The sequence below is a fragment of the Dinoponera quadriceps genome, unplaced genomic scaffold (genome assembly GCF_001313825.1).
Source record: "Dinoponera quadriceps isolate SergipeBrazil2010 unplaced genomic scaffold, ASM131382v1 scaffold3990, whole genome shotgun sequence".
Taxonomy (NCBI): Eukaryota; Metazoa; Arthropoda; class Insecta; order Hymenoptera; family Formicidae; genus Dinoponera; species Dinoponera quadriceps.
Window position 1 is genome coordinate 464,357 of NW_014557982.1, and position 17,406 is coordinate 481,762.

At 49.9% G+C, this 17,406-nt stretch overlaps 1 protein-coding gene across 2 annotated transcripts in view; it reads right to left on the minus strand.

Moving 5' to 3' along the window:
• Window positions 1–17,406, minus strand: part of LOC106749572 (transcription factor Sox-3-like) — a 107,895-nt gene that overhangs the window by 35,899 nt on the left and 54,590 nt on the right. For both annotated transcript variants that reach the window (XM_014629192.1, XM_014629191.1), the window contains exon 2: window positions 8,511–8,585. In XM_014629192.1, coding sequence (XP_014484678.1) covers window positions 8,511–8,585 — 75 coding nt within the window. The remainder of the gene's footprint in view (window positions 1–8,510; window positions 8,586–17,406) is intronic.

The window sequence follows — 17,406 nt, forward strand, 5'->3', positions numbered from 1 at the left end:
TTCGCTCACCGTAGAACGGTGTCACGCGAATTCGGGTGTCGCAGGCCGTCCGGTACTTTAATCATGCCGCGATGTGAAAGGACATTAATGTTGCGAACACTGACTACGTATATACCAGCAGCGCTGGTCCGGCTTAATAACAATCATAGTTAATGAGCTCTCGCATTTAATTGGAGTATATTTCGAGATCCAAAGGAATATACCAATCGGATGCCTGCTAATTACGGTTGTCGTTAAAACCGGATTAACGTTGCCGTGCAAATGTAACCACTTATTAACCTCGGAGTGGATCGCGCGTATAACAAATGTCAATTCAAAGTGGAGTGCCCTCCATTTTAAATTGCGCGAACCGCGAAGTGTTAATGGCACGATAATAACATTCTCATTTCATTCATGTAACGCGAAGGTGCGGGAGAAGTTTCTCACTGCACGCGTCGAATCGAATTTAAATCGCGCTTCGTTCATTTCCTTCCTTTTTCCTTCGGGCACGACGATTCCACCGAAAGTAACGCTAATACGAGATTGCGCGGTGCGTTGCGCGCAGCAGCGACGTGAAAAAGGAAATGCACTTTTGCGCGGGTCGCATCTACGCGTCATCATCATCGGCCGGCCAGAAATCGTCGGAGGCGATAAATCAGTATGATTCGCGCTTCTTGCGCGTTACCGAGAGAGAGAGAGAGAGAGAGAGAGAGAGAGAATAATCGCCGCCTAATCCGGCGTGTCATTCGATCGTGCGGCGCAATAAAGTCGAATGACGAGCCAATAAAATATTTATGGAATCGTATGCGAGCTCGAACGGCGCGGCAGATCGCGCGCGCTCACCCCCTGTGTTTCCCCCTGGTGGTTACACGATGTTTACCCCTCGACGACCCCTGCCCCCTCCGCCCTCCCAGGGGTTACGGTCGTTCTCGCAAATATACGTATTGTATCGTAGCGGGAACGCACGACAGCGAGGAGAAAGAGTGATAGAGAAAGAAAGAGAGAGAGACTACTCTCCCGCGCTGAAATCCCCCAAACACCACCGCTTGGTCCCCTTTCCTTCGTGTTACCGAACACCGCCTCTCGATCGGCATCATTCCGGATCATTTTTTGCACATTGTCTCGTCCAACGAGGCCCGCGGGACCGCAAAAACGCGGCCCAGGAAACATCCGTCGCTCGGGGACGACAGCGAATTAATTCGCGCCCGCTCGTTGTCCAAAGCGTCATACGCTCTCGACGTCTCGTCGTTCGTTCGAATCTCCTCGGGACTGCTTCGATCGTGCGTTCTCGAGGCACCTAATAGTTCCACCTGGGCCTCCCGTGCAAAATCGTAAATAGATAAGTGTTAGAAATTCGACATTTCCGCGTTTTCATCACGCCGCCTTCTCGTAGCGCATTTGCTGCGCCAGCGCGAGCGGGTCATCGAGGCCTTTACTTTTATTCGATATTCGTGCGCATCGACGAACGTGTGTCGATCGAACGGGGATTTCGATTGAATTCCGTTTCGCGCGCAACCAACCGAGCCTGGATCATTCGGTGTCATCCACGACGAGGCAACCCTCGTAGAACCACGCAGCTGGAGTCCGAAATCCCTCTGTCGCACAGCTGCCCTTATGATTTCTGCGCAGGAACGTAAAGCTACCCCGACACACCCTACCGAGACGAATGCGGATACGCAATTTTCTCTTTCTTTCCTCCTCCCCCCCTCTCTCTCTCTCTCACTCTTTCTCTCTCTCACTTCTTCCAGCTTCTGTTTCTTTCTCTCTTGACATAATTGTGCCAAAGGTCGTAATCCTTCCTCGATCACGTTTGCGTCCGTCACGGGTCTAACACGCACCTCTTCGGGAAGCGCATTAAAACCTCATCGAGCATTGAGATTACGAAGGGTCTCGTACAACCGCACCCTTCCATGACGCGAGCGCGACGGTCGATGACGCCAATAAGAAGCATCGATATGACTTATTAGCAATTGTGAGGAAAACAACTCCGATGAACCGTCCATACTCTCTTGAGTCGAATCAGTGAAAATGTCACTGATTGAATCAGACAGCATCATCTTAAGAATTATTAAGAACAGAAAAAAATAATAAATAACATCTTTTTTCATTTGCATCTGCAGTTAGATTCTCCTGATGGAAACAGTTGCTATTGACAAATTTTTCCAGCGAAATTTTCCTATAATTTACCGTGCTATACTTATAACTATGACTATCAGTGACTATTGACTGCTTCTCAGTGGTAACAGAATCGAGTAGTAATCGGAGTACGATCGCATTTTAGAGAGTGTGATGCGCTAATAGTCTAATTAGTTGACTAGTTGATTTCGGCGATTCGTGTCTTCCTGCTTGTTGCGTGCGATCGTTCCACGGCGCGCGAGAGTAAAAAGGAGGGTGCTAACGATGAAGACACCGATAAGATGAAGGGCCCGATAAGAAGACGAGCGGGCGTCCGAGTATCCATTAGAGAGAGTTAACGCGTCTATTAGACGTGACATCGGGATATAACCTGTCGCCTGGCGCGACGAAGGTCTATCTCGTACATCTGACTTGTCTCTATAACGAGACCCAATGATCTTGCGTTATATTTTTGCCCAGCTTTCGTTTTCGTGCTCTCGCATGCGCGTGTATGCGTGTGTGTGTGTGTGTGTGTATGTCGTGTTAAATTAAGTAAGAAAATTAACTCTTTCCGGACGAGGGAGCTTCGTGCTCCATAAATTGTCATGAGCCACTGATTGATTCTTATTTAGCGTACTCTCGCTCGGGGTACGTCGAAATTGGTCAGCTACAATGTACCGGCCAGAGGAGGAGTCGCTATCTTTTTGCAACAATTTGCTGCGCCGCGGGCTGCGTTTAAATGAGCACGAATGGCCATAATGAGGTTGCCACCGAGAGCATTCCGACTCTCGAAATTCGAGGCGAGCATTCGCAAAACGGCATGCATCCACGTCCCGTCGAAGACGAACGTTCTCGGAAGGGATAAGCTCTAATATATGCAAATCCCTAATGCGGTCGAAATGCGAGAAAGTAGTCGAGAAACACGGAATTCGCAGAATCGATTCTATAACTCGGTGACCACGGACAGGATGCGCCGTTAATAGTTGCAGCTCCTCATACGGGGTGTCTCGGAAATCGCGCCGTAAAACGCACACGGGAGTCCCGTTTCTTTTGTTCTTTAGAAGAGCAGCAGAGAGAGACAGAGAGAGAGAGAAAGATTCTTTTCCCGTCAATAGTAATTCCTCAAGATCTCGCGTCCGCTCTTTTACCTCAGAAAGATACAACACGTCGAAGCAGCGTTGGATTTTTAACTCTCGCCCGGCCCAATAAAACTCCAGCGACTGTAATAAATTCTGCGTCGGTCGAACCTCGAGCATGCGCGCGCGCACGTGTCTGTGGAAATTAATGCACAGCGCGGGAAGCGGCTTCGACTTCACCAGACGAATGTTTTACTCGAGGACCATGGGCGGGGACGAAAAACGAAACGAGAAAAAACAGTAGCAATAGCGCAGCTAACCGTTACATCTGTTTGTTTGCTTATCTCGCTGAGACAAATTTGCCTTCTTGTAAGCGACACCGAAGGGTCGCCTTTGACAAACTGGGGAGTTCCTGGCGGGATCGCGGGGGGCATAGGGGGGGGGGATGTGTAGCGACACACACGGATAACTTTTTGGCGTGTACGAAACGATCTCTGCGGTGTCTCGAAAGGACCGAAACGAGTCTCGGATCCTTTTTCTATCGGCCCCGGTTCTCTCCCATCTCTCTCGATCTCTCCTCTTTCTCTCTCTCTTTCTCTCTCTTGTGGGCGCGCGCACTTCTTCTGTGTCTTCGCATCTACCTCCGTCAACTGACCCTCGTAAAACTTGGTCAACTTTTCCCAAGTCGTTCTTCTCGCCGTCGCGGTCGTCTCCGACGCGACGTTGACTTTTTCGTAGCCGCCGTGAGTAAAGCAACCGTTGGTCTCCAGGAAGCTGCGGATGGTTATTTATTTCGGTCGCCACCGTATGTCCGACGTTACCGCCGCGTTCCATTCACGGGAAAATTTACTGCCGATGATCACTTCCGCGTGGCGAAAGATATCCCCGTGCGGGAAGGAGACGTTTCGGAGTATTAACGCGGTCGAACTCTGACGAGGCGCGAAGAGACGTTCGGAAAAGTGGAGGAATGGTGCTCAGCGTCGCGGTGTTTCGTCGAGTCCACGTCAAACGAGCTCGAATTATGCGTTCTTATTCTGTAACTTTTTAACGTACGCAGGCAAAACGCACGCGTTATAAATCTTTACGCAGGCCAAATGTGTCACAAATTAGCTGCGTAACGATAACGAAAGTTTTGCTAGTTACAAAATAAGAGGGCTGGACAGAGACGGGGGGCTGAAACCGAGAACCGTATCCGGGTTTTTACTCGAACGGAGAAATTATAAATCTTAAAATATTTTATGGTTCTTTACGAAGCAGGAACAAAAACATCGTATCAGGGAAAAGTGAGAGCCAGTCTCGCGAGTTAGGTGAAACAGACGGGATAACAGATAGACGGCCGCAAACACCCGGCGTGATCGCGCGTTGCAAATTACACGGTGCGCTATCAGCAGGCGCGACGCGGGGGCGGGCGGAATAATATGAATTAATTAGTCCGAACGCTCTGATGCTTTCCCCAACAAAGGGAAGGCGAACGTAAGACGTTAACCAGATTTATGGCGCCGCCCGATGCCATAAATCCAACGAGATCCAGCCGGTGAACCGTATCGCCGCATCGCGCCCCGCCAGCCTCTCCAGGAAGAATCCAATCGGACATCACTCGTCGGTCAAGTAGGGCGGAGACGCTCTCTCTCCCGGCGTAATTAATTATTAATTAGGATTACCGCAGTCTCTCTCTCTATCCATCCATCCATCCACACCCGTCTATTTCTATCTCTATCTCCATCTCTCATTTTCGCTCACTCTTCCTGCAGCCCGGCAGGACGACCTCTCGGCGACGTAACGACTTCCTCTCCTCGTGCTTCCTACCCCTAAAATAAACGGGCGAGTGCACGGAGACCGGCGAGCGACTCCATGAATTTTCCGGCTGCGCCCCCGAGCGGCGGTGTAGCTTCTAATCATCCCTATCTCCTGGCCACACCCTCGTCTTCAATGACCGCGAAGACACTGTGTTTCTTTCTCTCTCGCTTATATTCCATCCAACGCTCGCGTTCCTCCGCACCCTTCGCGCCCTCATTATTTCTTTTACCCCCTTCTTCCTCTTTCTCCTCTTCTTCTTCTTTCTCGTCCTTCTTCTCAACCCGGACGCGCGCGAGTCACCGCCACGATTCCTCGCCGTTCCGCGCAACCATTTTTCCCCTAGCTTTCGCCGCGCTAATGCGACACTAAATCGGCCTTAGGACCACCGAGGAGGGGTGGTCGTGGCGAAAGGCGTTAACGGCTGACCTTAACGAATATCCTCGGACAGCGACGTGTACACGCCGTTCTGCGGCCGGGGCTGCGTGCGGCACGCGAGCTCTACAATTTGAGAATTTATTCTCTAGGCGCTGTCATTATTTCCCCTTTCGTTCACGAATCCGCCGGTGTCAGTCGTGAACTAATTCCAAGTACATTTAACCCGCTCTCGCACGGAACTCGCTCCTGACGACGGCGCGACACGCGAGTTCATGTGCGCTTCGATCAGGGGAGCGTCATTCCCGCGGCGATTGATTCCGAAGATCGCGCGACGCAACCATTATTTTACCAACAGACGAAATTTGACGAAAGCTCCAAATTAATGTACATTATTATGCACTGGCCTTAAAAAGAGAATTAACACCGCTGCTTCTTGCCCAGGCGTTCCTGATTTGCCTTTTACCTCGGAGACCCAATTGAAATCGAAGCGTCGGGCCGATTAAAGGATAAAGCAGTCGCGCATATAAATCACGCGTATAAATTCAACGATGTGCGATTTTATTTGTGGAAAAACGAATTTATAAATAAGATCTCTCGTCTTCGTTAATGACGGGATAAACAACTCGGATGATTTATCGCGGGAATCAATGATGGCTGACAAGATGCGCAGCGTTTGAATTAATTGCCAGAGATCGTCTCGTGTGTGTCTGCACGTGTGCGTTTGTGTATATGTGTGTGTGTGTGTGTGTGTGTGTTTCTATGTACACGCGTCGGGGAAATACATTCATCTTGCGCGGACGCACGTCGCACGCTCGAATCGTGACGAAGAAATCGTCGGCGGGAAACGTAGGGCGCGAAAAGGGGAAAGGCGGAAGTAAATCATGCAACCCCCGTGACGACGTCGGCACGATGACAAACGAGCGCGCGTCTACGTCACCGTGCAAGAAGTGGAAGCGACATCTGATAACGACCTTAATCGCATTAAGGCACCGTCTCGGCCACCTCCTCGCCGCCTTTCCGCGCGATCCTTCGGCGGTCGTCGTGATCGCGTCCCTAATGTCCTGAGAAAACCATTACAATCGTGAGATGTCGACGAGGGCGCGACGAATTCCTGCGCGAAAATGAAGATCCAGCGACGGAGAGATATCGATATCTACGGGATATCTTATTGTTCCGTTTCTACTTAATACTTTCGGTCGGAAGCGAAGCTAAGCTAGGTTAAAATGGTAAAAAGACTAACAAAATGGACAAGTTGCTTATCTTCTCCGATTAGCGCGCCAATAAGAAGAGTTTTATATCTTTTTCGAGTGAAGGAGCAGATGAAAAAGGTTAAGAAGTATTATGAGATAAAGATATCGTTTTCAAAAGTCAAGATGGGACATAACGAGGCATATCAACACTAGAACATATTTTTTAATCCATTCGTAAATGCTTTTTTCCCATTTTTTTGGATATGTAACCCAAGAAAACTTTCTTTATCATAAAACAAATAAACAATATTAGAAAGTTCAAAAAAGTTAACGGATTACTACAAAAAAGAGGTAAAAAATGACCCATTCGCGTCCTGGTATTAAGGATTTTCAAATTTTGGTTATCGCAAATCGCCCAGAAGCTTTAACTTCCCATTATCGTTGCTGGGTATATGTTATTTTGTGCCCATTCGTCGGAGACGAAAGTTTTACGAAAATCTGCATGATAACATGAATCTAGGTAGCATACGATAGGAAAATTGGGCGATCATGAGCGGATGCCATTAACTCATTTTGAACATTATTTATGTAGTATCCACAAAACTCGACTGTGCTACATCTTTCCGCCACACGTTACCAGCTAAAGAAACGGGACTGCCAAAAAGAAGGAAGTGTAGAAATGAACGAAGTGGAAGTTAACGAAAAGAACAGGAAAGCGAGATCAAGTGCATCCTCAAGCGGTGGCGAATCAAACCACCTTATCCGCGCATAACTTAAACCATCTCGTCCCCCCGCGAGAGGCTTTCGTCACGCGTCCCTCTCGAGGGGTCGCGCTTTACTCGACGACTTGAACACTCGCGCCCTTCCGGCGAGAATAAATTCGGCTCGGGAAAGGGTTAAAGCAGCGAAACACGCGCGACAGCGCTTTTCGCAGTGTCTCGCGTACAACGTATAGGTCGCGGCACCGAATTACCCGCATAATTCGGGGGTGAGTTTGTACAGACCGTCATAAATTAACGCAAAGGCGAGAGAATGGCGTTAAGGGTGGGTGAGACGAAAAAAAGGGAGGCTAACGAGAGAGAGAAAGAGAGAAAGAGAGAGAGAGAGTGGCCTTTCGCGATTCTGCATCGGCGACAGCACGCGACGACAATATGTCGTGCACAACAAAACCATTCTATGAACGAGAGGGGGGAGAGAGAGAGAGAGAGAGAGAGAAAGAGTGTGTATATATAGTGTGTTTGTGTCAGTGAGTGAGAAGAGAGAAGGAGCAAGCGAGACAGAGAGGGAGAGAGGGGGAAAAAAAGAGTGTGAGGAAGGGAGGAGGGGGAGGTCAACCCCCTGCTGTTCGCGTTCCCCCTCACCCCCGGCGACAATGCGACATTTCATTATTAACCCTCCCGTTGCGCCGCTGTGTGCTCGACCCCCAAAGCGAGATTCAAATTAAACACGCAAATATTTGCGTATTTTATTCCCGGGGTTTTGTCGGCCGGTCGCGTTTTGTTACCTGCTCGCGCAGCGCGCGCCGAGTTTAATTCGTTTTGTTATAAATACATCAGCGGTTGCGGCAAATTACCTCACGAGTGCGGCACGGGGCGAGGGAGGGCGAAGGGGTGAGAGAGACTAGAGAGAGAGGAGAGAGAGAGGGAGAGAAAAAGCACGCGCGAGAAAACCCCGCGCGATGGAATAACGGCGTAATAGATTTTTCCGCAAAATCGAGTGAATGGCGCGAATTATACAGAAATTCGTGCCCGCTGTTTCGGAAACGCGCGTTCCCGCTGTTTAACGGCGCGCGGCGCCGCTTAAAATAGTCAAATCGCGCCGCCGGAAGATCGCGCGCTCCTCGTACGTTCGGCTTTGACGTAGTAGTGAAAACTGGCACGCGCGATTTCGACCGTGAGACCGTGCGACGTCACGTGAGGAGGGGGATATCAAACCACCTCGCTCCGGCACTCGGGTTTAATAATCAAGCGTTGCTCACCATGCTCGGATTCCTACGGATTCCGTGTAGCACACCCCGGTCTCTGGGTTCATCATCTTGCGATCGCTATCGGGCCTGAAACAGGAAACGATCGAATCGTACATGAACGCGAGATCGAAGATAATGCTCTCTGAATAGAGACGCGAGAAATAGGAAGAGAGGAAGAGAGGTGTTGCTTATTAGCGACCTGGGACACAGTCCTCTCAGGCGCGCAGCAAAAATATACATATTATCAGTATTAAAGAAACTCATTGTCGGAAAAAAAAAGAGAAGAGAAGAATAAATGACATTAAAATAGCAAAAATATACATAATATCAGAAAGAAAAAAAGAGTTCATAGTTGACATAATGAAGCAAGGTAAATGCTGTATGTAGAATTACAGATGAAATAGTGAAACGCCATCCCTCATACATTGGTTACGCGCATTAGCCGCCGACAAATATATAAAATATTTTCTTTTCAAGCTCCCAAGGGCTTCTTGAGAGTCCCAGATAGGAATAACCAAATTGCTAGCAGGCGCTCTTGTGTTCACGCAAAGCGGAATCCAAAATCTGAGCTCCCGATAGAAAAAAGGAAAGAGAGCGAGAGAGAAATAGAGAGACACACACTCGTGTGCGCGTTTAAACTAATTTCGCGAACGGCTCTCGCGAATTAACGATCCCGGTGCTTTCGCGCGAATATATTCCGTCGCGACGGTCTCTCCCCCGGCTCTCGCGTAGAAACAGTTAACGAGCTCGACGACGGCGAACGAGGAGAACGACGATGAGGACGACGAGGCTGTCGGCGGAACGTACCTATTTTCGCCCTGGTGCGTCGGCAACCTGTTAACAGTGACGTCAGTAAAGATAGACGAGCGACAACCGGCCATTATCGTCTCAACGTAGTCGACACGCGGGATGAATAATATACGCGCGTAACGAAGCGCAGGGCGGCGTCGATGGTGACAAGGTGTAGACCCGTGTACGGGCCGAGCGCGACGTGTGTGTCGATACGTTTATTTGCAATACGCCTCTCGCGCGTAATAACGAAACCGTCTCTCTCTCTCTCGCTCAGTCTCTATCCATCTGCCCGTCCTTCTCGTTCTCCCTTTTTCTCTCGTCCTTTCTCTATCTGCACGCGGCATCGCGCCGTGACTCCGCGATATCGATACATTATCCGTTAGGATTTGTCGGCCGGCCCTTTTCGACGAGAGGACGCTTTCTCGTATCGGCTTCGCCATCGAGTAGTAGTTACCACCGTCGATGCCGCTGACAGGGATTCGCGGGAAAACCGCTCGCCGCTCTCGATTTTCGCCGATATTGTTCGGTCGGACGGACGGACGTAGTAATTGTTACCGGGGGAGCCGTGTATAGAGACGCGTGAATTAGGTAATACCGGGCGATAATACGCGAAAACTGCGGAGACGCGATCAAACGCGAGAGACCTTTGTCGAAGTCGAATTCGTGAGAGTCCGGAAGTCTTCGATAAGACTTCTGGTGTCGACCCCCCGTCGAAGAATCAGCCGAGAATTTACCACACTGCGGTTCTCGATGTCGACGGGACGTGTTATCCGGAGAAGTCACAGCGCTAATCCTTTGATTTCTTAATCGAGACGACCGCGGCTAGCGTGCGTGCGTGTGTTTGCGTGTTGTGACAGCGGGCATTATCGTCGCCGATTACAAGCGACATCGGTGGCGGCGCGGGGCTAGGTGAGACTCGACGACGGGGTGGGGTCGTGAGAACCCCATCTGCCCGCAGAGAAAGGGTGGACGGGGCGAATCGAAAGCGGGACGAGGTAGGAGGAGGCGCACTCTCGTCGAGGGTGGAAATCACTGTCCGCAGGCATTAGGCATTCATGCGTGCCGCTTGCGTGAGGCTCCCGCCACCGCGCAACCCCACGACTCCCACGTGCGTGCGTTCGCGTGTGTGGGAATGTGAATTTGCCGTCCGCGGACGTTATATAATTCGAGGGGTCGACAGGAATGTGATTTTTGCTCGACGCAATATGCCGCCGAGGCGGTTCGCCCCACAGACACATCTATACGCTAGACAGCTAGCCTTGGCTAGCAGATCGTCATCTTATCCGCTTTATCCTCCCTCCCACTGCCCTTCCAAAGTGATCACTGCACTTGGGGAATATATAAGCTCATCTGTCTAGTATAGTATAGATATCTATGATCTGCCCTTGTCATTAGATAGGTTAGTAAAGGAGATTAGTAGAGATTGGTGGAAAAGCACATTAAGGATAAGTTCCACTTTAATGGTCGGCAACAATTGCGAGCATCGCTCTGTTTCTGTTTAACATCCAGGAGAAATGAAGATAGAATGATGCTCGCGATCATTACGAGCGAGGAGTGGTTATCTTAAGATGACGCAGCGAAAGAACGTGGGATACGGGAAGATACAGATTTTGGGGCTTAGTTCTTGGAAAACAGAGAGGTGATTTTGGTTTTTTTCATTTCGAGAGAATTCTCGGGGGATCTCGAAGCGAGATGTCGCACGAAATGAACGATAAACGGCGGAACGCCGAACGATCAATCGGACGATGAATAATGTCGCACCGGAGGCCGCGCGCGCTTCGCGTGTTACATTGCACCACGGAATGTAAAAAGCCGCTGAGCAGCGCGATGCACGTGCATTCGCGGAAGTTGACGGAAGGTGCGACGAGAACGCGAGCGCAGGAGACAACAGCTCGTAATCCGAGAGAAGTGCCGCGGTGGCTCTCGGCTCGGCCACGCGGGACGCGAAATTAAGTTCGCGCGACGGCCGATCGCGGACACTGCGTCGTGAGACCTCACTTTCAATCTGACGGAGAATTTTAGTCCGATGTCTAATTCAATTTAACGAACCGAGATCATTCCCGAGATAATAATAATTAGCTAAATAACACGCGTGTCCGCGTGGTTCCTCCCAGTAAATTCCAGCAGCAAACGTGTTACTCTCCGATCTCGCGCGTGCGCTGAATTTTCTCAAAAGTATGATTCAGATGTTTTTTAACGCACCGATCGTTTTAAAAATACGACTGTCTAAATATATCGGTTTTTTTTCAAGATTTTTTTCACGATTTATCGAGCAAGGCATCGTCGCGAAACGTTTCCCTGTTCTTCTGTCGGTCGATCTACCCAAGTGAGAGCGCGAGAAGAAATCCGCGTACGATCCAACGCGCTAACGATTTCCCCGATTGCCGATCGCGCGATAGCCGGATGATAATTGTGTAATCAGGCGTCGATTAGCATCGTTTCATCGTAATCGGCCAAGCCGCGGCGGCGAGCCGCCACACCGCTGGTTGCACCGTGGCCGATGACAATCGCCCCACGATGACAGACCGTGCGGAATGACGATCGCACATTCCTTTCTCAAGTGGAGCGTAACGCAGCGGCGCGAGAACACGAATTAATAGACAGGCGCAGCTTTCGTTCTATTTTCGGCCGTGACTACGAGCATAGCGACGACTTCGCGCGTCCCGTTTTGCCGAAAGTGTAACGCCGTAGATTTACATCCGGTACGCGGACGTAGGAAAGCAATCCATTATCGTCGCCAGTTTATGTCAATTTATACGTAAGGCAGACCGACTCTAGTCGGTCCAAGGGTTACGGGCCGGTGCTTGGTTTATGTATTTACCGTATAGGAGACGGTAGGAACGAATCTGCAAAACGGTTGTTAAAACAAGCAGCCATTTTTCTTCGAGTTTCATTAAGATCGGAAAAATATCACAAACAAGGAAGATGGATAGTTTTAAAGTTTCGGAAAGAACCATCTTTTTTCGCAGGTTATTCAGGGACATGAGATGATTTGACCTGAACGAGCGTTTCAAAATTTTTAGCGTTATGCTGAATTATACGTCTCTACAGTTCAGGTCATTCATGGTGACCTTCTCTGTTTTTTTCGGACGTTTTGCGGATACAATATTTTGTAAATATTCTAACCCACTTCATCATCAGATGGAGAAGCAACCCGATACTAATGGAGAAGTGGTGCCTTCCAAAAAGCTACGATTCACGAGCATAATGTATTTCCGAGGGAACGTGATGCTTCAATGTGCGAACAAATTTCAAGCGAGCCTTTCTCACTAAGGGGTCACCTATTTGTCAAAATTGTCGATGTTTAATGACCAACTTGTCGGGGAGAAGGTAGCGCAGCCCTGCTGTTTTCCGAAGGTTACGTGGGAGGCGCACAGGTGAACGAGAAGGAAACGGGAAGAGAGGAAGAAGGATAAAATTTAAGGGGTCGGTACGATCGAGGCGGGGCGTTCCAATGTTGACTGGTACTTTCGTTCTCCAACCATTTGTCAAGGTGACAAGGCAATCTCACCCCCGAAGCTACCACCCCCTGCCAGACGACGAACCGAACTCGTCCTCTCCTGGCACGGGTGTCATCGATCAAAGCTTGTACGGAGATTGGATGCTCGCTATTTTCGATCGAGGATGCCTTTCCTCGGACGGGAAATTTCGAGCTTTGCGCGCCGCCGAATCCGAGAATATCGGGATTAATCCGCCGATTTAATTCGCCACCGGCAATGGAAATCACACGACGACGTGTTTTAATTCTCCGATCACAAGAAACCGAACCGATAAAAGCCAATGCGAGTAATCGGGAGGTTGCGAAGCACAATTTCAATAAATCATTCTCTCTGAATATTGTCGCGGATATGTTGAAAATATATAAACGTTTAAGTCTGAATGTAGATTCTCATCAGTATAAATATAACGAACATTGGGAGTTAACAAACATTTTATCGTTAGCAATATAATTTAACAATCAAACCGCTATCGACGTATGATATATGTAACGACTATCGATGATCAGGATAGGGCGAAGGAAGGGTTGATTTTACAGGAAAAGTGTCCACCCATTTCTACTTTCATTTCCATTTCTATTTTTATCTAGTAGTGTAATTTGACTGTCGAAGAACGTTCCGATCATTTCATCAGAGATAACTTACGATAGACGATCGCCCACGCACAAAAGACCACTCTCTCTCTCTCTCACTCTTTCTCTTCCTCTTCCTCTCATTCCCCTTTTCCCGCTCGTTCCCTGTCTCTCTCCCGATACAAGACTCGCGGAGTACTGCGCAAATACCGTGTCCCCCGTCGCGTAATCATAGTACTTAAGGGGAGTGGTTATTATTCCACCCGTGACCGGGTTCCCACAACCTCGGCGTTATTAAATGGCAGAGCGAAATCACGTCGTTCACGTGCTCCGTTCGCGCACCGATCGGTCGTTTTGGCAGGTGCTTCGTCCACGGATTTCCCATAAAGAGGGAACGCGCGGCGGTAGTAGCGGCGCGCTGCGCGACTTTAATTATGCTTCACCTGCCCCCGTCGAAATTCCCATGCCGACGAGGCGGCGAGGGGTGGCGGGAGGGTGACATCCGACGCGATTTCTCGTTCCGGCCGGCGTTACGCATAAATCAGGGTGAACGAGCATTATTTAAATATTTATGACGATTGTAATTGTAATGGCGCGTAGCCCCCTCGTTAACCCGTCGCCGGAGAGAAGCGGTCCTGTCGACAACCTTCGGATAGGCGCGTCGCGCCGGAGAGAGTCGTCGATCGGCGCGTTGTAATCGGCGCGCGTTGAATATACTCTCTTCGGTCAGTGAGAATGTCACTGATTGAATAAGTAAAACAGTAAACCGTATCAATAATCGGTGAGGGTCCGTTAATTTTTAACGGAAACGCTTCTTAGTCTTAAGTCGTCTTATACCGCATTTATTCTGGTCAGTGAAAGATTCCCCGCAAATCGCACGTTACGTGTGTCTCATAACAAAAATTTCACGCACGTGTATGCATTCCATCATATACCGTCTCGGCGAGCGTTTACTTAATTAAGAAGAAATCGAAACGAACAACACGCTCGGCGATAACAGCCAGCCACGGACAGGCGGCGATCGCGTCGACGAAAGTGACGGATCACAGTCACGAACCGAGTACGTCGCTCGGGAATGCCACGGCGAGCACATTGCGAGCCGAATTTCGCGGAACGCGCGGTCGCCGAAACGAAATATCCGCACGACGGCGAACAACCGTCGTCCGCCTGCCAGCCTCGTCACGCGGCCGCGGGGAACAATGGGAACGCGGGAAAAGGCGCGAGAAGACGGAACCTCGGCCTCGAAAGGCGAGTTACGCCTCGTGGGGTCAAGCCTCGACCGGTCGCCGTCTCACTCGGCGGGACCGCGGTGCTCGGGCGTCAGTATCACGCGTAACAAATCGCCCTTTTAATCACGAGCGGCCAGCCGCCTCGAGTCATTTGGCCTAATGGCGGCCTCTTGTTTAGGAGAGCGCACCGGTTGCAATGCGGTAGGTTGCCGTGGCAATTTCGTTCGGGGCCGCGCCGATACGCCGGCCGTTTTGTTTAAACCACCCCGGCTCATTAGTCATCATCGCATTCGCGCGAACGCGCCTCGGACGTGGTAACCCTCTCCTCGACGAGCGATCTACGACGAGCGGGAGGCTTCACCTTGGCGAAAATAGACGCTTTTGTCAAACAAGCTCGCGTGCCCCTGGATTCGCCCGAAGCCACCTTCGCTCGTTCTCTATTTGTCTCTTTCTCTCTCTCTCTCTCGCTCTCTCGCTTTCGATCATACTTGTGTGCAAGCGTGTATACGCGTTTCATGCAGGTGAAGGTGAACGGTGAAAAATTGCGGGACGCGAGAGTATCACCCGGATTCGTTGTTATTCGCGAGATATTGTTCCGTTGCAGCGCGCGAATGAAACGGAGAACGCTCGAATCTCTCTTTCCCTCTCTTGCCCTCTAGCGTCGATTTTGTAGTTTCGTATCAATCAACGGACACATCATTCAAGCGAGGACGCAGCGCGGGTTACGCGGCAGGTATTTTTAGGCTCGGTACTTTTGGGAGGACCCGATCGTTTCCTTATTGACGCGTTAACTGCCGTTCCACTGATCGTACAAGAGCTTAACTGATGATCGAATTACTCAAGTTATTGTGAAGAAGTATTTCGGGATGCATGTGTCTTTTATCTCGATTCACCGGTTCTCTCTATTGGCCGTACAATCCATTTTTTCAGATGCAATTTATTATGCTCGGACCGGCTTCCGGGTTAGTGGCGCGTCCTTCGTGGATACGTATATTTCCGTTTCACGAATATTCCAATTCACTTCAAAGAGAGAGAGAGAGAGAGAGAGAGAGAGAGAGAAAGAAAGATAGAAGCAATTATATCTTGCATGTAACTTAACGAGACGCGGTGATATCATAATGTAATGCCACAATCAATGCATAGGAAAAAAAGTGCCAGGCCGGTATTCATAGTCAGATCTTATATTGAAGACTGTCTCAAGTTTATTTCCGAATGTATTGTAAGGAATGACGCAATCAGTGCAATATTTGAACATAAAACGACCTTAAATATAAGATCCAACTATGAATACCAACCCTAAAATCAAGTAAATATAATTACTTGTTTATCAGCCTCTGAAATCAAATAACTTGTTTTTTCTACAATTGTGCATTAATCCGCGTCATTTCGTTCGTTCATTTTATTTCACGATCTCACTCGACTGAATTTCCGATCAATTCGACGGAGCATTCGCGTGAAATCCGCGCTTCGGCGGAGACCCGACGGCGATGGTTACGGTGTCGGCGATCGCGAGCGTTTTTACGAGCGCGGCCGCATCTAATAACGACATCGGTAAAGTCAACGAGCCGGCACGATCTCATCAGCGGATGAAATCAGCGCGAGACCGCTTCGCGCTGTCCGGCACATCGCTCGCTCCGCGTAGTTTCCGCACCCTTCCGGTTCCGGTGTTCCGGTAGGCTTGCTTTCTCCCTCTCTATCTATCTATCTCTCTCCCTCTCTCTTCCTCATCGTCACGGGGAACCCCCGGTTTCCGGTCTTCAGGTGGGATACACGCTCAGCCGAGCGCCGTGACGCCTCGGATCCATGAATCCATGGATCCTCCTTCGCTTTCTCCCCCCTGCCCGCTCTCTCGACCCTTCCGCAATAGGACCACGTACGTCGGATTCGCTTTCGACGCCGCTTCCGGCTGCGTAGAGGCATAAATTCAGCCAGGATCTTATCACCGTCGCCGAATCGTCGTCCAAGTTGCGCGAGCGACCGGCCGGTATTATTTCGATTGGAAAGTCGCTCTTAACAGTAAAATGTTGCGCCGGAAACGAGCGTTTCAGCAAAACTGCGTCGTTAACGAGCTATATCGGCGGTGCCTCTTATTCGTTATACTTTTCTTTCGCAGCGCTCTTTAGATTTATCGAAGGTACGTGTACGCGCGAACCAGCTTCTCTCCGCCGGTCGACGCGCCGCAAAAACATAATCGCGGCGCTTAGAGCGGAGAAATATTCGCGCGACCCGCCGGTCGATAATGAGGCTTTCGACATTAAGGAAAGACGAAAGACATAACGACCGATTTGAAAATGCGCCGGCGGGAAGAGAAGGAGGGGACGGTCGGGACAGCCGAAAAAATTCGCTGGCGCTACTATTTGGCAGCTTTACGCTCTGGCCATTTTTATTGCGCCACTTTTCACCCGACAATGGCGAGCGAGCGTGACGCACACGGGCGCTCGCGCGGCTTCGTGACGCTGGTTTTTTAGGCTCGGCCGATGGGAAAAAGCGATCGCGACCGGAAGTGGAAGTGGAAGTGGAAATTGAGGCAATGAGAGCGTAGCCCGACGCCGCTCTTATCGAGACATCGTCGGTTTCTGGTTTCCGCAATTTCCTATCTGTCGACTGTGTATACGTCCTGCAATAAAAATACATTTCATCATCGCCCCGCGCCGAAATCTGCGCCGAACCGTGCGTCGATCGACCGTGCCCGGCGACGGTCGCGACGTGTATTTACGCGTAAATATTGTAAAACGAGCGCGAGATAATTCGAGATGTCGTTTAATACACATTATACTAACGATACGCGTGTGTTTGATGTCTTTCGCATAATCGCCGA